General features: G+C 44.9%; 2 protein-coding genes across 2 annotated transcripts in view; both read left to right on the top strand.

Annotated features, from left to right (window-relative positions):
* Positions 1–4,936: 4,936 nt before the first annotated feature.
* On the top strand, positions 4,937–20,634 carry LOC120638517 (IgGFc-binding protein-like). Its single transcript, XM_039912739.1, has 11 exons — positions 4,937–4,974; positions 6,780–6,832; positions 6,985–7,134; positions 8,450–8,718; positions 11,809–11,890; positions 16,180–16,221; positions 16,814–17,055; positions 17,161–17,444; positions 18,152–18,432; positions 18,652–19,250; positions 20,020–20,634. Exons 1-11 carry the CDS (start codon positions 4,937–4,939, stop codon positions 20,632–20,634), a joined length of 2,655 nt encoding a protein of 884 aa, XP_039768673.1.
* A 926-nt stretch (positions 20,635–21,560) lies between these two features.
* LOC114813292 (zonadhesin-like) overlaps positions 21,561–24,393 on the top strand; it is a 60,836-nt gene continuing 58,003 nt past the window's right edge. Inside the window, exons 1-3 of the mRNA XM_039912740.1 lie at positions 21,561–21,644; positions 22,020–22,050; positions 22,231–22,284. Coding sequence (XP_039768674.1) covers positions 21,561–21,644; positions 22,020–22,050; positions 22,231–22,284 — 169 coding nt within the window. The remainder of the gene's footprint in view (positions 21,645–22,019; positions 22,051–22,230; positions 22,285–24,393) is intronic.

A 24,393-nucleotide genomic window follows, 5' to 3' on the forward strand; every position in this document is an offset into this window, starting at 1 on the left:
TTTTTTTTTGACATTCATTAGCTATTTGTTCAATTGTGCCCCTCATAGTCTAGCCTCAGTGATGGGTTTATTCGGGGAGGTGGGGGTGGGTGGGTGGGTGGTAAATCACTCCAGCTTCCAATTAAGAACAGCTACCTGTTGTCCTGGGTCGAAAGGACCCAAGAAGAGCTCTGGTAGGGAGCAAGTAACAGAGCAGTATTCAGTGAAGTTGTTTGTGAGTTTTGTTTTATGAAGAGAGGGCCTAGCTATGACATTTGGTTCCTCTGTGAGGTGGTGGGAGAGGGGGATTAGTTACTGTCTCCCACTGTATATAATAGCATTATATTATGCTACATGCATTATGTCAGGGATTCATTGTACAGAAGACCTCTGGGGTCATTCCTGGCTGTCATTTCCTGTTTCCAGAGCCATTACATTCCCTCCCAGATTCCCCATAACATAGTGACACTTCCAGGGTGCAGGAAAGTGGGTGCTTTCAAATTTTCAGCCATCACACTGCTGCCTCCTGCAGCTGACCCCTAGCACTTAATACAGTGCCCTGCACACAGTAAGTGCTCAAAAAATATCTACTTAGTGAATGAATGTTTCCTGGATCAACTGCCCCACTCTTCTCCTTCTGAAGCCAGCCTGGGTCAGAAGACTAGGAAACATGATTAAAAGCTCTATAAAACTATGTTAGGCAGTGAAACCTAAATTGTTTGTAATAGACCACAAAATTAGATTATTAAATTCAAAACTGAAAATAAAATGGCAATGAGGGGCTTTCCAGTTTACCACGGGTGTAATCGCTTTGATCTACCTGTAGGTCAGGCTACATATGTGTGTGCCTGGGTAAGGAGCTCTTGACCATCATGCATGTTTGCTGCAGGCAAGAGTAGCTGAACTGAAGGAATCATTCAATCATATTTATTCAGCACTTACTGTGTGCAGAGCACTTTAATACTTGAAAGAGTACAATATAGAGCTGATAGACACATTCTATGCCCTCAAGGAGTTTACAGTCTAGCTAAACTAAGGGAAACCGTGAAGGGCATTGAAGAACAGTGCTGTATCTCATTCAGTGTGCCCCAAGCAACTCAGGAGAAAAAAAAACAACCCTGAAAATGAGAGGATTCAGGTGGCAATAAAGGAAATGAACATTCAGATGGAATCCATTCCAAGTCACTCCCTTTCCAAAGATGTCTCCACAGCAAATGTTGAAGCAAATGGTGGTAGAAGGACATCCAGTCATTAGGCAGGTACTGGGATTGTGGTGATCAAGATGGCCACAGATCTTATGATAGACCATTCTGGCAAGTGTAGGAGGGAGTTCCTGGAGGCCAAATATGGCTAATTGGACAAGAACTGAAGTCCAGGGTCTTCAGGTAAACATTTTCTGATATGCTGTTAGTTCCATGACAGAACCCAAGAGAGAAGCAGCACGCAAGAAACTCAGTGAGTAATTAAGAAAATGGTACAACAAAGAGGTGTTTGGATATATTAGGAACTGGAGGACAGCTACTGGGGACAAGTTCATCTAATGTAGGGTGGCAGGGAGGGACTGACTTGATCTGATACAACTAATACTAACAGTTGACCCTAACACTTCAAAGGATTAAGGAGGAAATATCGGAGAAAACATGCCTACAGATGGTCTAAAGCCAATTTAAAAACCTAAAATAGAGGCTCAGTTAAAAATGTGCCATAAGAAAGGCAAAAACAAAACCAAGCAAAGGTGACAAACCCAAGACCCTGATTGGCACTGTCTATAGTGATGGGAAAATCACAGGGAGGATGGGGTTTGAGTGGGAAGATGAGGAGTTCCGTTTTGGACATCTTAAGTTTGAGGTGTTGGCAGGACATCTAAGAGAAGTCCTGAAAGCTGGAGGAAATGCAAGATTGAAGAGAAGGAGAAAGATCAGGGCTGGAGATGTCGATTTGGGAATCATCCTTTTAGAGATGGTAGTTGAAGCTTTGGGAGCAAATGATTCTCCAAGGGAGTAGGTATAGCTGGAAAAAAGAAGTGGTCCCAGACCTGAGCCTCCGGGAACGTTTGAGGGTCAGAAACGAGTAGGAGCCTGCAAAAAGAAGTTCATTCATTCAATAGTATTTATTGAGCACTTATTATGTGCAGAGCACTGTACTAGGCACTTGGAATGTACAATTCGGCAACAGTAGAGACAATCCCTGCCCATTGAGGGGCTTTCAGTCTAATCGGGGAGACAAACGGACAAAAACAAGACAACAAGGAGAAGTGAGAGATAGGAGGAGAACCAGGAAGGTATAGTGTCAGGGAAATTGAAGTTGGATAACATTTCCAGAAGGTGGTGGCCCATAGTGTTGAAGGCAATTTAGTGGGGCCATAACCAGAATAAATGGGTTCTGAACTAATATTTTGTACCATTTCCTCATTGTTTAGTTTACTGAGAAATTTAGACTTTGAACCTACTGCTTAAAAAAGGATTGTATTTGCAAAAACTGTTGATTAGGATTATAATAATAATTGCATTTATTATAGGCTATCTCTATGACAAGCATTGGGGTAGACTTAAAATACTCAGATTTGATATAGTTCCTGTCTCACATAGAGTTCACATTTTAAAGAGGGAGGGAAAACAGGCATTTTAACCACCCCCCTTTTACAGATGGAGAAACTGAGGCACAGAATAATTAAGGGATTTGCCCCAGGTCACACAACCGGCAAGTGGTGGAGCTGAATCTAGACTCTGGGTTTCCTTACTCCGAGTCCCATGCTCTTTCCACTAGGCCACAAGCGGAAGTCACTTTACTTTAATCGACAAGGAAATGAACCTTGGCTGTGAGTCATCTCATATGAGGAAATCACAGCCCCTTGAAAGATTTCCAGATACCTTTGTGTTCAGCCAAAATCAGACAAGAGAATGGTAAAGCAAAGCATGTGATTCATTGGTAGAAACATCTTCCTGATTGACCCATCTCATAAATATTATTTACAAAGCAGAGATAAAACTGTCACGGGTGAGAAATAGCACAATCACTTTTACCTTGCTTGACTAGTGAGAGCTCCTTAGGCATCTCTACAGATTCCTTTAGGCCTCGCTTAAGTTTCATTCTTCACCACTCAGTGAATGGACAAGTATGCTGCACAGATAAGCCGGATCTTCTAGCCTCTATTTCCAGCATGAGAATTTTTAGATGTCTGACTCTAACTGTGTTTTATCTGTCCATCCTGTATAGCAAAGGGTAAGTGCTTCCCTAATGTTTACTGCAGTTTCTTATTGCAATTTGTTTATTTCATCTACATGTATCTGAATGAAGATTGACTTGTCAAAATCCTTATAATGCTAATCCAAATCCAGAATTTGGATTTCTGAAAGAATTCTCTAACCTCAGCCTTGAGTGTTGCTTTCTTCTTATACTTGCATGGAATTTCTGGGGCATTTGGTAACCTCTTTCAGGGCTAAGATTCTTTGATTAAGATTCTTTTTGATAGCTGAAGAATGGAACATTTTTGGAAGTACTTCATATCAATTTAATGGCAACATCAAACCTCAATTATCCAGTGGCAAATTATCCATTCACTGGATTATTCAGACCATTTGTTTCTACAAGGCGTCTTTTTTATCCTGTTTTCCAACTTTGGCTATGTCAGGGATTATTTGTGTTAATGAGGAGTGGAGTTTGGGATCAGGGAGGCAAGATGGAATTAAAGTCAATTTTTAGTAGCTCTGATAAAAGATGTAAATGGGGAAGAAAGAACTATGAGGAAAAAATAATGATTTGGAATTATCTGTGAATCTCTATGGCTTAAGGTATTATGCTATTTTTCATATAATCCAGTATGCTGACATTTTTTGTTGTATCGTGTTGGGGTTTCTAAAGATTTTGAAGCTGTTTTTTAAGCTCCTATTCAGCATTCACAGAAGAGCACTGTTTTGTCCCAAATTATGTATGTATAGAAAATTTTCTTTTAACTCATGGTTGCATTCTTGCAGAACCTTCCTTTAAGAACATTTCACATTATATCACTCACCCAATGTCTAAGACACACTCAAGCACACAATGGTTACATCCTGTGCAGCATTGTGCTTTATCCAGACAGATGTTCTCTGTTGCAAGAACATGTCTTAAACCTCCTGCTACATTCTATCCCAAGAGTGTAGTGAAAGCATGCATTCTGGCAGAACCAAGGACATCCCAAAGTGTAGCCTGTGCTTTTCGAACTTAGACGACTGCTACTTATCAAAAAACTAGGGGTATTTATTTCAATCTGATCTTCCTATATTTCTCTTCATTTCTTCCAGAGAGATGATGGATAGGTTATAAACAGATGCTATACTAATCAATTAGCATAATACCTCTGGCCCAAATAGATAATAATAACTTTGGGGGATTTAAAACTGTCCTGATGAATAATCATTATAAACAGTGATCAGTAAACCTTAAATTTCCACAGATATTTTGTCACTAAAGTGAAGTAGCAAACATGCAATAGTAGACATAGAATAATTTCTTTTTTGGTTGTTCCTTTTATTTCTTTTTTTTAACCAGAATTTACATTTTATCATCATCAACATTAAAAATATATATTGACTATGTCCATTTTGTGCACAGCACTGTTTTAAACTCTATAGTGACTGTGTTTCCTTACACCTCTTCACAAGTAATTTATAAATCCAAATGATGTAGACAAGACAAAGGGGCCTAGGATATATCTATGCCCAAAGGAACAGGGAATGTATCTGTTATATTGTTCCATTGTACTCTCTTAGTGCAGTCTTCTGCATATAGTAAATGCTCAATAATTGGGAATGTATCTGTTATATTGTTACATTGTACTCTCTTAGTGCAGTCTTCTGCAGATAGTAAGTGCTCAATAAATATGACTGACTCATTGATTGAATGAATAAATGTGTGGGAACACTTACCTAAAAGTGTGCGTTTGCAGTGGTGGTCACTGCATTGGGCCTGGGCTCAAATGACCTTTTCCAATAACATCATTGAAGAGTTGGGATTGTAAGTTTGGTACTATCCCTCTTTACATCTAGAATCCAAGGGAGATACATTGCTGTTGTCATTAACAAACGATGATACTCTCCTTTTCTATTAAAACTCACCCCAATCTAGCCATTATCAGTCACAATCAGCACTCTGTAAATACTATTAGTTGATTGCCTGATTTCTTGATTGGATTCATTCATTCAGTGGTATTTGTTGAGTGCTTACTGTGTGCAAAGCACTGTACTAAGCACTTGGAAGAGTACAGTATAACAATAAACAGACACATTCCCTGTGCACAGCAAGCATAGGAGAGGGATACCTTTCTTCAGTAATGTTGTTCCTGGAAGCTAGAGCCAGAATTGGTTTGGTGGTTGCCTCTCCTTTCATTTACCTTTTCCTAGACTAGGTGTTTAACCACCTCTAACCTTCCTTTTGTGGTTGTTCCTTGACAGAAGGCCTACTTATCACTAGAGCTTATCACCACCATACTAATAGAAGTACTGAAATTCCAGCAGAGGCATTCCTGAAATAAAAGTAATAATAATAATTGCAGTATTTGTTAAGCACTTACTATGTGCCAGGCACTGTACTAAGTGCTGGGGTGGATACAAGTCATTCGGGTTAGACACAGTCCCTGTCGCATGAGGGGCTCGCAGTCACAGCCCCCATTTTACAGATGAGGGAACTGAGGCTCAGAGAAGTAGAGAAGCAGCCTGGCTCAGTGGAAAGAGCCTGGGCTTGGGAGTCAGAGGTCATGGGTTCTAACCCCGACTCCGCCGCTTGTCAGCTGTGTGACTTGGGCAAGTCACCTAAGTTCTCTGTGCCTCAGTTCCCTCATCTGTAAAATGGGTATTAAAACTGTGAGCCCCACGTGGAACAACCTGATCAACTTAAATCCCCCCAGCACTTAGAACAGTGCTTTGCACATAGTAAGCACTTAACAAATACCACCATTATTATTATTATTCTTAAAATGACTTGCCCAAGGTCACACAGCAGAAAAGCAATCTATGAATATAGTTGTGTTCCACGGTTTAAATTATGAATTAACATTATTAAATTGGTGTTTATTTTCAGGATTGTGAAAACCTCAGAGCAAATTACTATAGAAGGATTCCATGGACATTTGCTGGTGGAAAAAATTTCTTAAAGAAAACTGATGGGGAAAGGGTGGGAAAGGTGACTGGGGAGGGGCATTGATGGAATGTATCAAACTAAGCACAGTTCAGTCTTTTGTTTCATTTCCCCTGCACTTTGATGGTCTGTCCTTTTCCTGCTTCTAGCACATTTTTGAGAACAAGATTAGGTGTGCTAGAAATGCCAGGGAGAGGAATGAAAATGTCTGTCAATCCATTACATTCTTCCACCTCCACTTTCACCCTGCCTAGTTTGAACATGACTGGCCGTCAATATTTTCTTAAGGAGAAAAGCTGTCTCTTCACTTCCATTATTTTGCTCACACTTTTCCTCCCACTCCTGTCAATTCTGCTGGGCCCATCTCAGAAAGACTCAGCCTGGCATCACTATCCCAGCAAGTGAATGCACAAACACACACAAACACAGCAATAGTGTACATATACACAGAATATATCTTTTGCTCATCTTTCTCTCCTTCATTTCATCAAGCCTGAGCACAACTGACACAGGGGTTTCCTTTAACACACAGTCCCTGCTTGCACGACTGACCCAGACATGCTATATTTGCAAACCCAAATCATTTACAAAGTTTTGAGTAAGACATTCTTACCTTGATGCTGGTGAAAATTATTTAAAATGTCAAACTTTGCCACCCATATTAATATGAATATTTCTTTTAACAGGGAGAAAGAAAATGAACCAACAATAACCAGTAGTGTCTGGGATCCCGGCACTGGTATGCACCCTTTTCTTCTTTCCTGTTTCTCTTCTCTTCCTTTTTCCCATTTTACACTGTACAGAAACAATTTAAAGTGAGACAGAGATCAGTTATCTAGAGAAAAAGTATATGCAGTTGTCTTCTCCATTTCTGTGTAATTCTCATTTCAGAATATATCACCAAATGTGATTTTAATAACAACTCCAGACCATTTTGTGACTGGACTCAACCCTGTGGAGTGGACCAAGGATCATGGATAAGAACCAAGCATGCCACACCAACCCCTGGGACTGGGCCAGATGGAGACTTCATGAACAGAGGTAGCAATTTCTTTCTTCCCCATTCTTTTCACACTCTCTTTCTCTCTCCTTTCTTTCTCTCTCTCTCTATTCACTCAATCATATTTGAGTCCGTGCTAAGCACTTGGGAGAGTACAATATAACGATAAACAGACACATCCCCTGCCCACAATGCGCTTATAGTCTAGAGACAAGTATACAGTCTAGAAACGAGCTTACGTTCTAGAGATGAGCTTACACACACACACACACACACACTCTCTCTCTCTCTCTCCCAAATTTTTGTTTAGAAACAGCATGGCTTAGTGGAAAGAGCACAGGCTTGGGAGTCAGAGGTCATGGGTTCTAATCCCAGCTCCATCACTTGTCAGCTGTGTGACTTTGGGCAAATCACTTAACTTCTCTGTGCCTCAGTTACCTCATCTGGAAAATGGAGATTAAGTCTATGAGCCCTACTTGGGACAGCCTAATAACCTTGTATCTCCTCCAGAACATAGAATAGTCCTTGGTAAGTGCTTAACAAATACCGTTATTATTATTATTGTTAATTTACTTCAACTCTGGCTTTAGATTCTGGCCTTATTTTTTCAAGGCCACAATCAATCAGTGATATTTATTGAGGGCTTACTGTGTGCAGAGCACTGTACAAAGCTCTTGGGTGAGTACAGTATATCAGTATAGCAGAGTTGGTAGAAATGTTCCTGATGGCTTCTAGTTAGTTGTATATTTCCTCAGCTACTTGGACATGCACACCTTCTGTCTTCCAACTCCCAGCCCTTGGGGACTTTCACAGTACTTACTTTTTCAGAGCTGCACTCCCACCCATTCATTCATTCAATCGTATTTATTGAGTGCTTACTATGTGCAGAGCACTGTACTAAGAACTTGGACCGTACAATTTGGCAACAGATGGAGACAATCCCTGCCCAACAATGGGCTCACAGTCTAAACAGTACTTCACATGGGGATACAAAGGCTGCTATGAGGCCTTTTGAAAGGGAAGGGTGAATCTCTAAAGAGCTTCACAAAGTTAAGGGAAATAGATTTAAATGTTTGCATTTCATCTCTTCAGTGAAAGAAGGAAACAGTAGGCAGAAGAACAAGAAGTTAGGGAGATAGAAGGATGCAGGAGATTCAGGCTCAAGAAGCGCCTAAAATCATTAAAGTTAGCATATGCCTTGAACTGACCTTGGTTCCTACCCCGAAGAACCAGCCTCTAAGGCACATGCACGCATGGAAGAAAAGTGCAGGAGGGCAGCTAGTCAGGGTGTAGATTTCTTTGTACTTTCTCAATGAACACAAGATTTGAAAAGCTGTGGTATTTCTCTGCTGGCAGGTGGTTATTTTATCTATGAAGAGGCCAGCAACTTGATCCCATTTGAGGCCATCAGACTCGAGAGCCCCTCCTTCCAACTTCCTGGAGAGACCTGGATATGCATAGAGTTCCAGTATCACATGCTAAGTTTAGAAGATCGGAATGAACTGAAAGTGTTGATCAGGTGTCATGGGGAGGAAAAAGTGATATGGAGCCGAATGGGAAACCAGAGCTCTTCGTGGCTATTTGGTTCAGCTACAACATTTTTACCAAAGGGGACAAGGATGCAGGTAATGTGTATGTGTAAGGCTGGGTCTGGGTTTCTTGAATAAGAAGGGGTTGGGGGTGGCATGACTATACCATGACAGTGTGATCACGTTATTGTTCTGCTCTTATCTCATAATATTCATTTGTTGCCTGACTCTGTGCATTCTACAGTGGATTGTTTCCCTATTTCTTCTGGGTTCTCTTGTCACCCTCCTACTCTCTTTTAGCCCCTTTCCAGAAGTGAAGATTTCATCTCCACCCTAGCCCAGACTCTAGATGTCATCTCTCCATATCCTTTGTCTGTCCCTCTTTCTTTCCAGCTGAGAGTCAACTTATTCCTTCCTTCCATCTTGGCCGGTGACCTATGCAAGAAAAAATTATCCAGAGTAGTATGGATCTAATCCCATTGAACAATCCAGCCCCACTGAACACAGGCCAGAGGTTATTCTCAACAAGTTGGGCTGAGAACATACTGTGTGATTTATTTGTTTATTCATTTTTTCAGTAATTTTTATTGAAGATCTACTGTGAGCAGAGCACTATACTTGAGCACTGGTGAAAAATACGTAATGACAATTCACACATTATTCCTAGTTTACAAGCTAAAATAGATTAAGAAACTGTATGCCCTGGTTGAAGGGGCATGGGCCAGGTCATCAGAGAACCTAGGAGTTGGAGGTAGCTCTGTGATCCCCTGTTACACCCCACAAAATGAACATCGGGTCTCTCATCTCCGCATGGCCACCATGTCCACACTGAGGCCTTAGGCAATCATAAGACTATAATTGAAATAAGGTTTGAAGACATAAGAAAGTAGCTTAAAACGGGAGCTTATTCCAGGATTCCCAACCATTCAGGGATTTTGGAATCATAACTGGATAAATGTCGTAATTTCAGCCAGTGTAATACAAGCCACAATTAATAGAAAAAAATAAGTCTGTATGTGTACATTTCAAACTTTTACTTTAAGCAACTGAATTGTATTTGCTGAAACACACCAGTGCACAACCAGAAGGCATTCCCCAGGGAAGATATGGGTCAGAGAATTCTACAGTCTCTGTTTTCAGAACCTCAACATCTGTGTGAGTAAGGATTCCAGAATGTCTAATAGGTGCTCTTTTTTTCCAACAAAAAGCCTTCATTAAGTTCTTAATTTAAGAAAGGGGTTGGAATCATAAACTTTGAGAAGTAGTGTTGCTCTGTGGAAAGAGCATGGGCCTGGGAGTCAGAGGACAAAACACTGGGTTCACTACTTGTCTTCTGTGTGACTGTGGACAAGTCAATAAACATTTCTGTGCCCCAGATACCTCATCTGTAAAATGGGGATTAAGACTGTGAGCCCTATGGGACAGGGACTTTGCCCAACCCAATTATCTTTTACAGTGCCTTGCGATAGTAAGCGCATAACAAATCTCTCTCTCTCTCTCTCTCTCTCTCTCTCTCTCTCTCTCTCACACACACACACACACACACACACACACGCACACACATTCTCTCTCTCCATCTCTCACAAAGAACCATTAGAGTCTGGTTAGGAAAACAGCCACATAAAAGGAAGGTTAAACCAAGGTTTCTTTAAATAGTTGCCTTGCCCTTCCTTAAAACTCCCTTTCCCCTGACCCACATTTTTGGACTCAGGTGTGAATGTATGTGGGGCAGTATAAGACTGGAAGTGACATCTCATCCTTTGGTATCCTTATCTTTGCTATCCAGACTTAACCTTCTCCTGACCCTTTTGATACTCCCAGATGCCTCCCTCCCCCAACTATGGCACCCTAAAGTTATTCTATTGGAAGGACCCAGTCCACAGCTTTGAATAAAAAAAGTAATAAAACCATCTCAGAGTGTTGTCTACCCTCTCCTTCAAGAGTAGTCTAGGGGAGGAGTTCAAAACTTCCTTTGGTAAGTTATTCTATTGATCAAAGTGTACATGAGGTAAATCTAATATTATTATTAATGATTATTATTATAAATGCACAGGCATTTATTAAACACTCAGTATGACTTTAATACTGGGGTAGATATAAGATTTTAAGATTAGGCACAGTCTTTGTCCCACATAAGGCTCACAGTCTATTATATTCCTGTTTTACAGATGAAGAAACTGAGGCTCAGGTATATTAAATTACTTGGCTAAAGTCACATAGCAGGCCAATAGCATAGCTGGGAATCAATCCCAGGTCTTTGAATTGAAAAAAAAATGTGCTTCTTAACAACTTCTGTTAACAATAGGTGTATTTCCTTCTAATTTCTTTGTCAAAATTCAGCAATGGAAGAACCCCAAATCCTTAAATTAAGATTGGGCAATCAATCAACTGATCAGTGCTGTTTATAGAGTACTTACTGTGTTCAGAGCACTTTACTAAGACCTTGGAACAATACAGTACAATAGAGTTGGTAGTCACATCATTCCCTGCCTTTGAAAAGGAATTTTTTTTCTCTCCTTAAAATTGCATTCTCACACATGCCTCCTCATTGGCTGGGGCATCCATTTGAATTTCACCTGTCTCTCCCGAGGCACTAGTAACTTTTCACCTGGGTGCTACTTGCAGCACCTGCCCAGCCTGCCTCGGCTGCCAGGGATACTGTATCCCACCCTGAAGTACTCTATTGAGGCAGGGCGATGAGAGATGAGTTGGCTGCCGGTAAATCTAGGAAGGGTTTCTGTCAAAAGGGTGGGACCAGGCCCTCAGATCTCAGGGTTAGACGCTGAGGTAAAAGGTGCCCAAAACAGTAGTCTTGTTGACATAGGACATTACCTGGGACCAATAATTGGACACCAGATTTCAGACTTCCCTATATGCATTTGTCAAGAGATAATTTTTTCCCAGGAAAATGTCTTAGCCTTTGTAGATTTAATGAGTGCTTTCCAGCTTGAGCAGTGAGGAAAAATGTATTAATGTTTAAATTGAAAATCTCCTGTTGTAATATTAGCCCATTCCTTTCAGTTGTTCCTTCAGCAGATCTTTCTAGAAGCAAAGCTATTTAGTTAAAACGGCCTAATCAAAACCTTTGAAAAACCCATAGGAAGTGGAACTGTGTTCTAATACAACTTTTTTAATTAAAACGTCTGTGTTTTAATAATAAGCATACTTGCAATTTTTAACCCCCAGGTCATTTTTGAGGCAGTTCGAGGATTAACCGAATATGGTGACACAGCAGTAGACAATATCTCTGTCAGGAAAGGGTCCTGTGGTAAGTTGTTTTCATCCACACAGCTGACACACTATGAACAAGTCCTCCTATACATTTTTTTCTAAATCGTACAGTGCAATGAAAACAGCCTTTGCAAGAATTTTGCGGAAAGGATCTGACTTTATGAATCATGAAAAAGTTCCAAGATTAGAAGAACAATGAATCATTATTAGTTGGGAAGAAGAGATGAAGGAACAAAAGTAATTTTTCCCTCTCTGCTCCAAGAACCACAGAGAGGCTGAGAAATCGAACTGTCAAGAGTGAGGAGGAACGAGAGAAGGATAAATGCCACTTCAGGAAAATTTTTTGCAAGTAGGGAGGACAGTCGCTGAAAGAGAAAGAAAGAGATTGAGCATAATATGGTGCTCTTTTTTTAAACTAGAGCTAAACCACAAAATTGCTTGGTGTTTTCCTGGAGACTAGAAGTTCGAGGTAACAATAATAATAATAATTGTGGTATTTGTTAAATGCTTACTATGTTCCAGACACTGTTCTAAGTGCTGGGGTGGATATAAGCCAATCAGGTTGGACATAGTCTCTGTCCCACATGGGACTCACGGTCTTAATCTCCATTTTACATATGAAGCAACTGAGGCCCAGAGAATTGAAGTGACTTGCTCAAGGTCACAGAGCAGACCTGTGGCGGAGTCAGGATTAGAACCCAGGTTCTGACTCCCAGACCTGTGCTGTATCCATTAGGCCATGCTGCTTGTTTGAAATGTTAAAAGGATTCATTTGTGAGGCAACAGTTAAGCAGAAATACCTTTCACCACAAATCACAGTGGGCCAATTGCCTTGTTTACCCCATAACTTGAACCAGTGAAAACTTGTCTTGAACTTACGACAGAGGTCCAGGAAGAATTAGCACCTTGCTTCTCTGACCCACCTCCTCCCCACATCGGAGATCAGTTGGTTTCCACCCATCTCCAGGACCAAGACCAGAGGATCATTTGAGTCCAGAGCAGTCTTGGGTCGCTCTTGGTCTGGAGGATCTTCAGAAGACATAACAGTTCTGGGACTGATCTAGAAGTTCAGTGGTCCCTGGTGAGCTTGGAACGGGTTTACGACCTTAGACCATTTCACGTCCCGGACAGGTTGGAGTAACTGAGGTAGTCCATGTTGAACTAAAATGAGCTCCTTAGATTTTCCCATTTCTAAGCACACTTCTGGGGCTGGGACAGAAAACTCTTACCTTTGTAAACTAAACTAAGTAGGAAAAATCAACCCCCACAATGCTTTTTTTCCCTTTAAGCTGGTAATCATTTCTGAACCAATAGAGGGATTCATGAGAATCACTCATGAGAGTGAATTTTTCTTCCTTTTTCCCTTTGAATACCTGCCAAAATCAGGAAATTGCAGGGATGTACAGTGTTTAAAAAATTGCATATTTTTTCTATTTAAAATAATTATTGGAGTGAGTTGCATGAACTTGAAGCTTCAGTTAATATTTTAGTCCAATTCTTTTTTCACTCAAACAATTCCACATTATTATTACAGCTCAGTAATTAATTACTACTATTCACAGTGTAAAGGGGAGGGAGAGTAGGTATTTAATCTCCTTTTCACAGTTGAGGAAACTGAGGCACAAGAAAGGTCAAATGACTTGCCCAAGGTCACACTGTAGGCAAATATTGGAAATGGAATTAGAACCCAAGTGTTCTGACTACCAGACCCAACTTTCAACTAGGCTGCATTGCTTTTAATAAATCAATAGCATTTATTAAATACTATCAATTGCATTTATTAAATAATAAATAGTATTAATAGTATTTGCTAAATACTATTAATCAAGTCTGCAGTAGCTAATCTTTTATGACTGGTGAAAAATTTCAGTTCTTAATTTGTTATTTGTAATATCAGAGAAGCAATATGGCCCAGTGCAAAGATCACGGGCCTGGGAGTCAAAGGACCTGGGTTCTAATCCTATCTCGGCCATTTATCTGCAGTTCAGTTGTCAACATTTTGCTTAACTTCTCTGCGCCTCAGTTCCCTCATCTGCAAAATGGAGATTCAATATCTGTTCTTTCTCCTACTTTGATTATAAGCACCTTCTGAGACCTGATTAGTTCGTAACTACACCAGTGTTTGGCACATAGTAAACACTAAACAGGCACTACAATTATTATTGTTATTATTACTACTACTAATAATAATAAATAGCTAATTCTCTCTTATTTAGGACAATAGCAAATAGCACAGTTACTCTTATTATTAAATAGTTAATTTAAGGTGCTGGATTAAACAAATTCTCCAGGTGTTCTAATATCAGTGAGTCACTAAAAACCCAGACATTTAGATTAAAACATTTGAGGCATATACAGCATCTAAATCTGATGAAGTGCCTTAAATGTACAGCAGCCGAAAAAAATTGATGGGTGATTTTCTTTTAAACTAGTGAGTCAATATCTACTGTTCATTTTACCTGTTAATGGTGCTTCTGTTTCCACTTCTGCTGCTCATCTCCCCCAGTCCTTGGACAGAGTCAGTCCTGACAGAATCACTGCCTAACCTGAAGATTTTTAGGTGTGGAGGAGGGTTGATGCTTTGTGGCATAAGAACCAAGGAAGATTCTCCACTGATACTCTCACCTCCAATTTATTCACTAAATGGGGATTGCCTAAAAGAAGTTGATCAGTTTTTCCTCACAGCAGAATGGGCTGTGGGCCCTTTTTTAACCTGAGAAGATGGAGTTATAGAATGTGGATATCCAATCCCAAGTTCTCCATGGGACTTAGTAACTCAAAATTTTAGAAATCACAAAGGCTTATCACTTGATCTCCTAAAGTGCTCATCTCCTGGTAAGAGAATTAATGAAACCTAAGTATCTTTGCTGGAATGCATTTTTTACATCCAAATGTTAGAAGTTACTGCTCTTGTTAGTCTGTAAGTATTCAAGAAATATGTCCTTGATTCTTCCTAGGTTTTCCACTTTCTATCAACTGTTGGCACATATTGAGAGTTTAGACCATTTAGAGTAAGGAAATGGGAATTACAAGCAGTTTGCTTGTCCACTTCTTGTGTGGCATGAAAAAGACACCTTTCATTTCCTCCAGGAACCTCGGACCCTTGCAGTGTCTTACATATTGATCCATCAATCGGTGATATTTACTGAGCACTTACTATGTGTAGAGAAAGATTCAAGATGCTTTACAATGAGCCAATCAGTCATCTTTATCGAGCATGTACTGTGTCAGAGAACTGTACTGGGCTCTTGGAAGAGTGATGAAGTCCTCTGTCTTAAATGAAAGATGAACCTTTGTCCATTCCTAAAGAATTTAAGTTGTAAGGAAGCAGCCTGCCATAATAGATAGAGCACGGGCCCGGGAGTCAGAAGATCGTGGTTCTAAACCCAGCTCCACCACTTATCGGCTGTGTGGCCTTGGGCAATTCACTTCACTTCTGTGTGCCTCAGTTACCTCATCTGTAAAATGGGGATTGAGATTGTGAGCCCCACATGGGGCAGGGACTGTGTCTGACTTGATTTGTTTGTAGCCACCCCAGCTCTTAGAACAATGCCTGGCACATAGTAAGAAATTAAATACCATAATGATTATTAATTATTAATAGTAGTACTTCTGCAAGGGAACTGATTATAGTGCCAATGTTTTTGCGAAGCCACTTGCCTTCTCTCTTTCCTTCCAGTTGTGTGTCCTCTCTAGACTGTAAGATAATTATGGGCAGGGAAGGTGCTTGCTAATTCTGTTGATTTGTACTATCCCAAGTACTTTGTAGGGTATTCTGCATGTAATAAGTGCTCGGTAAATACCACTGAGCAATTGGACCAGTGACTGGAATGGGCAAATTGGAATTCCAGGATGTAGCACACCACTAAATATATGCAAGATTTAATGTACAAACCCATTTAAGGCAAAGCCAGCCGAACCAATGCTCTGCTTTATCCAGCCTGTGGTTAACTGGTTAACCACTGTGGTTTTTGCAGCTTGCTTTAGCCAGATCTTTTCAGAATACCTGTTGAGACAGTCTAGCAAATCAGATGCCTTTGGCGGTGCTACAGTCAGAAACCTTCAACAGTTACGGTAGATCATAACAGAAGGCAATACTCAACTTTTGGCTCTTTCATTCAGCTGACCCCCTATGATGGCATATGGTTCAGATGCCGTGGGAACTTGGCAGAGTGCAGTACTTCTAGAGTAATTTGGATATTGAAGCACCCAGCAATAAGAGGTCATAAATGCTAAAGAGAGCATTATTTCCAAAGTTGGTTTTTGTTGGTAATCCCAAAGCAATATGAATTTCCTCTGAAAAGAGATTTATTCTGTCTTCTATAGGTGGCATAACAATACCTACACCTCCAGCGCCAAAAACGCAGGGTAAGTTTAGTTAGAGGGAGATAGAGCTTGGGGAGGAAGGTTTAGAATTCGCTAATCCAAAAGAAATCACGGTGATATTTGGGAAGCATGTACTATAAAACCCGTACTCTGCGAGATGCAAGATAATCAAATCAGACCTAATTCCTTTCCCACACAGAGTAAGAGGGAGGGAGAAAAAGGGTCTGTCCTCATTTTAAAGATGAGGAAACCAAGACCAAAAGTAGTACGATCACTTGTCAAAGGTCAAACGGCAGGACAGTGGTGAAGGGAGACTTAAAAGTCAGTGTCCTGAATCCAGCCCTGTGCTTTTTACACAAAACAAAGACGCCACGTAAATGGGAACTCAGGGAAATCACTTTTAAATTGTGACATAAGCAAGTGCAAGCTAGATTGTAAGTTCCCAGAGAAGGAAATGATGTTCAATATTTCAGTGGTTCTGTCCCGAGCCCATAGTACAATGTTGTTCAAAAAAATGCACTACAGTAGTTTACGATGATCCACAAATACTATTTATAGTTTGATCAATAATGTGAAATAAAAAAAGTGCCGTGCACTTCACTGAAAGCTCCTCTCAATTATCCTTCACCTACAGCATCCTGCGAAGTGTCGGGAGATCCTCACTATTACACCTTCGACAGACGCGGCCATCATTTCATGGGGAACTGCACCTACACGCTGTCCAGGTTGTGTGGGCGCAACAGCTCCCTGCCCTACTTCAACGTAGAGGCCGCCAACGAACACCGAGGGGGCAACGCCCACGTGTCCTACGTCAGACACGTGGACGTGGAGGTCTACGGCCACAGGATAAGGCTGGCCGAGGGCGGAGAAGTCAAGGTAGGGGAGGGCGACGGGGCCGAGACGGTCTCGTGCAGCTGAGGTGTCCCGGGGTGACTCGATGGGACGATGGGTTCCCCCCCCACACTTCTCTCGATGCTCCAGGTGGATGGCGAGGAGGAAATCGTTCCCCTGAACCTGTCCCCGGGGCTACGGGTGGTGCCCAGCGGCCTCTACGTCGCGGTGACGACCGACTTCGGGTTGACGGTGAAGTTCGACGGGGTCCACAGGGCGGAGGTGACCCTGCCGGGAGAATTCTCAGGGCAGGTGTGCGGAATGTGTGGCAACTTCAACGGGAACCCAGAGGACGACATCCTGAACCCGGAGGGAAAACCAGAAGCGGATTCCCTGGGACTGGGGAACAGCTGGCAGGTCGCTGGCCCTGTCAGGTGAGCTCGCTCCTTCCTTCCTTCCTCCTTTTTTTCCCTCCCTTCTTTCCCTCCCTCCCTTCCGCCCCTCCCTCCCTCCCTTCCTTCTTTCTTTCCTTCTTTTCTTCATACCTTCTGTGAACCCCCAGGACAGCAGAAGATCCATCTAGCTGGGTCACTGAAGCTTGCCCATTGAACTGGGGAACTGTATATCTGAAAATGTTTTGTGGTAAAACATTGCCTCATCACTTAGGACTGGAGAAGGCTCTTTTCCCAAGATTACCAGGAAGTATTTGATTTCATCAGGAATCCGTGCATCTCAACGATAGGGTTGTTTCCAACCCATGGGCGATTAAGATTCTAACACTCGCCGATTCACATTTCCGCCAAGTTTCCCATCCATTTCTTTCCCTTCCCTTCCCTTTGTTTTCCCTCCCCTTCGCCTTCCCTTCCCTTCTCCTTCCCGTCCTTTGGCCTTCCCTTCCCTTTGCCTTCCCTTCCCTTGGCCTTCTCTGCCCTCGCCTTCCCTGTCCTTCCCCTTCCCTTCTCTTTGCCTTCCCTTCCCTTCGGTTCCTTCCCTTCCCTTCTCTTTGCCTTCCCCTTCCCCTTTCTCTCCCTCTTCCCCTTTCTCCTTCCCCTTCCCCTTGGGTGGATGAAGATTGCCTAGGATCTTCACATCTCGAGTAAGCTCTGGGGAGAGAATAACCGGGACCGATTCTGTTCCTCAGCTGCCCTCCAGCCCGGCCCGGCAACTGGACGGAGTGTAGTGCGGGAGAGCAGAACGTCACGTCGAGCCCCATTTCCTGCGGCCTCCTCGCCAGCCCAGAGGGACCGTTCCGAAGGTGCCACGCATCGCTGGCTCCGGCCGGTTACCTGGAGAGCTGCGTGTACGACCGGTGCGCCCTGGGCCCGGATCCCGGCTCCCTCTGTCGGAGCCTCCAGGCCTACGCCGACGCCTGCCAGGCCCTCGGGGTCGCCATCGAGCCCTGGAGGAATGCCACCTTCTGCCGTAAGTGCGGGGTCCCTCGCTGTGGCTGAGCGTTTTGTCTCGTCGGGGATTTGACGCCGACGCTTCCCGGTAGATATTAGAGCCGTGGCATTTGCTGAACGGTGACTTGACTCCTTGGCCAACGGGAAGGGATCTCATCTGCTTCTGAGGTGAAAGGGAGGTTTTGGACCTCTGGTTTTCCAAGCTAAACGGTGGCGTGCGCGTGTGTTTGTCTCACAGCGATCTCCTGCGGAGCCAACAGTCGGTACGTGAGCTGCGGTCCGGCCTGCCCCGCCACGTGCGCGGATCCCGCGGCTCCGTCCTCTTGCGGCCGGCCCTGTGTGGAGGGGTGCGTCTGCCTGGAGGGCCACCTGCTCTCCCACGGCCGCTGCGTGCCCCGGGACCGGTGCGGGTGCTGGCGGGACGGACAGCACCTCCCCGTGGGCGAGGGCTTCTGGACGGACGACACCTGCTCCGTGCGATGCCGGTGCCCCGCGCCCGGGGGCCGGGTCACCTGCTCCAACGCCTCCTGCCCGGAGGACCACCACTGCGGCGTGGCCGACGGCGTCCCCGGCTGCCAGCGGCACACGTACGGGGTCTGCAGGGTCCACAACGATCCGCACTACAACACGTTCGACGGCGAGACTCACCACTTCATGGGGACCTGCGCCTACGTCCTGGCCCGAGTGTGCGGCGACGCCGCGGGGCTGCCCCGCTTCAACGTGGAGGCCCAGAACGAACATCGGGGGAACCCCACGGTGTCCTACGTGCGCGGGGTCACGGTGGAGGTTTACGGACATCAGGTCCGCATCCTCAAGGCGGAGGCGAGCCGGGTTTTGGTGAGTCCAGACCCGGCCAGGTGGAAACTCTGCGGCCCGGTTGGACGTGGAGCTCTTCGGGCCGTGAGGCTGCGTGGGGTTCCACGCTTTTCCTTTTCTCGGTACTGGATTTTCTCAATGGGTGTTTTCTTGCGTATTTAATTCTGGCAAAATTTCTTCTCATACACACACACACACACAGAAACACCCAGACACGCATGTGCATATCTCTATATCTGTCTCTATATCTCTGTCTATGTATACGTATTCTATTTACCCATTTGTGTGCAGGCGTACACATTTCTTTTATCTCTTCCTTTCCTTTCTGTCTTTTCCTGTCTCGTTCCATCGCCGGACTACGAGTAACGATAATCGAATTTTCTGAGCGCTTCCCGGGTGTCGAGCTCTGTTCTCCGCACTGAGCTAGATCCAAGCCAATCGGTTTGGATCTCCAGTCCCCGGTCCACATGGACAGGCTCATCGTCCTAATGCCATTTCTGCAGGTGAGGGACCCAATGCCCAGGGAATTGAAATGACTCGCCCGAGGTCACCCGGCAGACAGGTGGTAGAGCAGGGGTGAGAACCCCCGGCCTTCTGACTCCCAGGCCCGCCTGGGCCCCAGCCACAAAGCCGTGCTGCTCTTCTCGCTCCCCTTCCGCCGTCTTTCTCCGTCAGACAAACCCCTGTCTCTCTGTTAGAGTCCCTCCGTAATGTGAGGCGAGACCGATGGAGGCGGTCGTGCCTCTGTCACTGTCCTCCAAGGAGGTCTCAACGCCGGCTCCGTCCGCAGGTCGACGACGTGTGGAGAACGATCCCCGTCACCGTGGGCGGCGGCCTGGTGGAGGTGAGCCGGAGCGGCCGCTACGTGGTCCTGGAGACGGACTTCAGGTTGAGCGTGTCCTACGACACCGACCATTCCGTCGAGGTCAAGGTCCCGACCGCCTACTTCAACCGGACGTGCGGGATGTGCGGCAACTTCAACCGTCGGCGGCAGGACGACTTTCTGATGCCCGACGGGTCCCTGGCCGTGGACTCCAATCAGCTGGGCAACAGCTGGAAGGTCCCGGGAGAGACCCCCGCCTGCCCGGACGTCGGGACGGACCCGCCCCGGTGCCCGCCGGAGCTGGAGGACCTGTACGGGCAAGCGCCTTTCTGCGGCCTCCTGACCGGTCCGGCTGGGCCCTTCGGGCCGTGTCGGTCCGCGGTCGATCCCGGGAGCTTCTTGGAGAGCTGCGTCTTCGACCTCTGCGCCTTGGAGGGCAGCCGGTCGGTTCTGTGCAATGCGCTGGAGGTCTACGCCGACGCCTGCCAGCGAGCGGGCGTGGCCGTGCTCGGCTGGAGGAACGCCACCTCCTGCCGTGAGTCTCCCCTCCTCCTGGGGGTGCCCCCGGGTTGGGAGGATTGAGTCCGGAGACCCAGCACCCACCTCAGCGGCGTGGGGTCGGCGGGGTCTGGTTGTCTCCCCACGGCTGTGTCCTTGGGTCCCTGAGAGGTGCCCGGGTCTTCCGTTTTAGCTCTCCAGTGCCGACCCGGGAGCCACTTTGAGGCCTGTGCGCCCGCCTGCCCCGCCACCTGCGCGGACCCGACCGCCCCCCGGAACTGCAGCAAGCCGTGCGTGGAGGGCTGCCTGTGTGATGACGGCCTGGTGCTCAGTGGAGACGCCTGCGTGTCTGCGGACCGGTGCGGCTGCCGATATGACGGCCGGTACTACGCCGTGAGTGACTCCGGGCATTTCTCCACCGTCACTTCTTTGCCCTTCCCTGTCCGATTTTTCCTCTTCACTGAACGAGCGTCACCTAGACTTTGATCAAGAGGAATTTTGATCAGGCAGGAGAGATTTTTGTGATCCCAAACTGCACGTAAAATGCCACTGCTCTGCATCCTAAACATCTCCTTTTCAAATCCAGTGAAAGTGCAATTTGGATCCTTATGTCACGTTTCTCTTCTTCATAGGCTGGAGAAAAATTTGTGACAGAGAACTGTGAAGAAAGTTGTTTCTGTCAAGGCAGAAATCGTACAGTATGTAATCCGTTGTCCTGTGGAATTGACAAAGTGTGTGAGATTCAAGATGGATTCCTAGGTTGTTTTCCCTCAGGTATGTTCATTAGGTTACAAAATTCGTAATGATCAGAGTGGTACCTGCTCAGCACTTATTTTGAATCTAGTGTTTTGCCCCACCCTGGAGTAGATATCAGATTATCAGACTGCACATGTTATCTATCTCACAAAGGAGACAGTCAATTGGAAATTAATTATTCCAGCCATCAAACTATCTACAGTTTGTCTCCCTGATCCTGGATATTGTTGAAATCATCCCCTTGAGAAAGATGCATGTCGTTCCAAATATTTGCAGTATCCTGTGATGTCGCAATATGGTTATTTTCTGATGAGAAAGTTTTCAATTGTCAAGAATTGGTGTGGTGTGTTCAGTATTTATGAGTGAAATAATTTTCTACTCATTTTTCTAATTTTCTTTTAAACTTTTCAAAACCCGTTATTTTGTTTTAAAACAAACAGTGTAATTTTGAGTTCCTCATTATAATTAATTTACCATTTTTTCCAGTTAATTCATATCACGATTTAGAGACATACAAAACTGGCAAGTGCTTTTAATTGTAATTCTCCCATCAACTGTCTGCCTTTTGTCCACAGTTAAGGTGTCATCTTAATATTTCACCAACTAGCCACATTTTTTGCTTCACGTTTCACACATTTTATACTTCTGCACATTTCACTCCTTTCAGTGATCACATCAGTAATTTTCACTCTTTGATGTTTCCATTCCATCAGTTTGTCTACTACACCAATTTCAAAGAAGCAGGTGACACTGAATAGAATGCATTTTCCTTTCTTGGGGATTCTGAGGTTTCAAAACCTAAATTATTCCAGAGAAAATATGCCACAAATCATCTGCAGTCATTCTGTGTCTGTATTTGGTGACTCTTCCAGCCTCTTAAATAAAATCCCACTATTTCTGCCTGATACTGCTGTCTGCTTTTAGCATTAGCAGGTGGCAGCAACAGTGGCAACAACAGCAGCTGCAGCAGTAGCTATGGTAGCTTTAGCGATCTTCTTTGTTCCATCTGCAGCTGCTGAGCATGTTCCCTTTCTTGCCTCTCTTCCTTGCTCACTTTTGTTCCCTACTTTTCTACTTTCTGCAACAGAATCAGGTTCTCCTTCTCTTCCTGCCTCCTTCCTCCCTCCCTCTCTCCCTCCATCCCTCTCTGCTTCCCTCCCTCTTTCTTTCCCTCCTTCCCTTTCTTCCTACTTCCCTTTCCCTCCTCTCTCCCTTCTTCTCTGACCCTCCTTCTCTTTCCCTTCTTGTCTCTCTCCTTCCTTCTGCTTTTCCATTTCTCCCTTTCTCTTCCCTTCCTTCCTTCCTATCTCTCCCTCTCCCTCCCCACCTTCCCTCCCTCTTTCTTTCTTTTCCTCTTGTGAGTCAACCATCCATCCAGTTGTTTTCCAAGTCCCTGTTTACTTGCAAGTGCTCTCTCTCCCTCTCTCTCCCTCTCCCTCCCCTCCTTCCCTCCCTTTCTTTCTTTTACTCTTGTGAGGCAACCATCCATCCAGTTGTCTCCCAAGCCCCTCTTAACTTGCAAGTGCTCTTTCTCTCTCTCCCTCTCCCTCCCTCTCTCCCCACACCACCTCTGCTGTTGTTCTCCTCTTTCATTCATTCATTCAATAGTATTTATTGAGTGCTTACTATGTGCAGAGCACTGTACTAAGCGCTTGGGATGAACAAGTCGGCAACAGATAGAGACAGTCCCTGCCGTTTGACGGGCTTACAGTCTAATCGGGGGAGACGGACAGACAAGAACAATGGCACTAAACAGCGTCAAGGGGAAGAACATCTCGTAAAAACAATGGCAACTAAATAGAATCAAGGCGATGTACAATTCATTAACAAAATAAATAGGGTAACGAAAATATATACAGTTGAGCGGACGGGTACAGTGCTGTGGGGATGGGAAGGGAGAGGTGGAGGAGCAGAGGGAAAAGGGGAAAATGAGGCTTTAGCTGCGGAGAGGTAAAGGGGGGATGGCAGAGGGAGTAAAGGGGGAAGAGGAGCTCAGTCTGGGAAGGCCTCTTGGAGGAGGTGATTTTTAAGTAAGGTTTTGAAGAGGGAAAGAGAATCAGTTTGGCGGAGGTGAGGAGGGAGGGCGTTCCAGGGCCGCGGGAGGACGTGACCCAGGGGTCGACGGCAGGATAGGCGAGACCGAGGGACGGCGAGGAGGTGGGTGGCAGAGGAGCGGAGCGTGCGGGGTGGGCGGTAGAAAGAGAGAAGGGAGGAGAGGTAGGAAGGGGCAAGGTGATGGAGAGCCTCGAAGCCTAGAGTGAGGAGTTTTTGTTTGGAGCGGAGGTCGATAGGCAACCACTGGAGTTGTTTAAGAAGGGGAGTGACATGCCCAGATCGTTTCTGTGGGAAGATGAGCCGGGCAGCGGAGTGAAGAATAGACCGAAGCAGGGCGAGAGAGGAGGAAGGGAGGTCAGAGAGAAGGCTGACACGGTAGTCTAGCCGGGATATAACGAGAGCCCGTAACAGTAAGGTAGCCGTTTGGGTGGAGAGGAAAGGGCGGATCTTGGCGATATCGTAGAGGTGAAACCGGCAGGTCTCGGTAACGGATAGGATGCGTGGGGTGAACGAGAGAGACGAGTCAAGGATGACACCGAGATTGCGGGCCCGAGAGACGGGAAGGATGGATCAGCCACCCATCCAGTTGTTTCCCAAGCCTCTATTAACTTGCAAGCTTCTTCTTTGCTCTAATGCACTTTGTTCCAGTGGCCCAGTGATAGCAATCAGTCAGTGGAATTTGAGTCCTTACAGTGTGCTGACTACCGTACTTGGCTACTTCTCTTCCGCCTTTTCTTTATCTCTTCTTCCTGCTACCGTTTCTTCTCCTACCTTCCGACTCCCCATGGGGCAGCAGAAAACGGTGGTTAGTCAATCAGTCCTACTTATTGAATACTTAGTCTGTGCAGAGTACAATATAAGAGTAAACAGGCACATTCCCTGCCCACGGTGAGCTTACAATCTAGTAGGAACTCTGCTGCCTTGCTTGTAACCTCCAGTCCATAATTCTATTCTCTGATAAAAGTGAAGGACAGATGAACGGTGTTTAGCTTGGCTTCTTCCTGGAGCACATTGCTTCCCTAGGGTCAGTTT

Source organism: Ornithorhynchus anatinus, chromosome 7 (assembly GCF_004115215.2).
Source record: "Ornithorhynchus anatinus isolate Pmale09 chromosome 7, mOrnAna1.pri.v4, whole genome shotgun sequence".
In the NCBI taxonomy this organism is placed as follows: Eukaryota; Metazoa; Chordata; class Mammalia; order Monotremata; family Ornithorhynchidae; genus Ornithorhynchus; species Ornithorhynchus anatinus.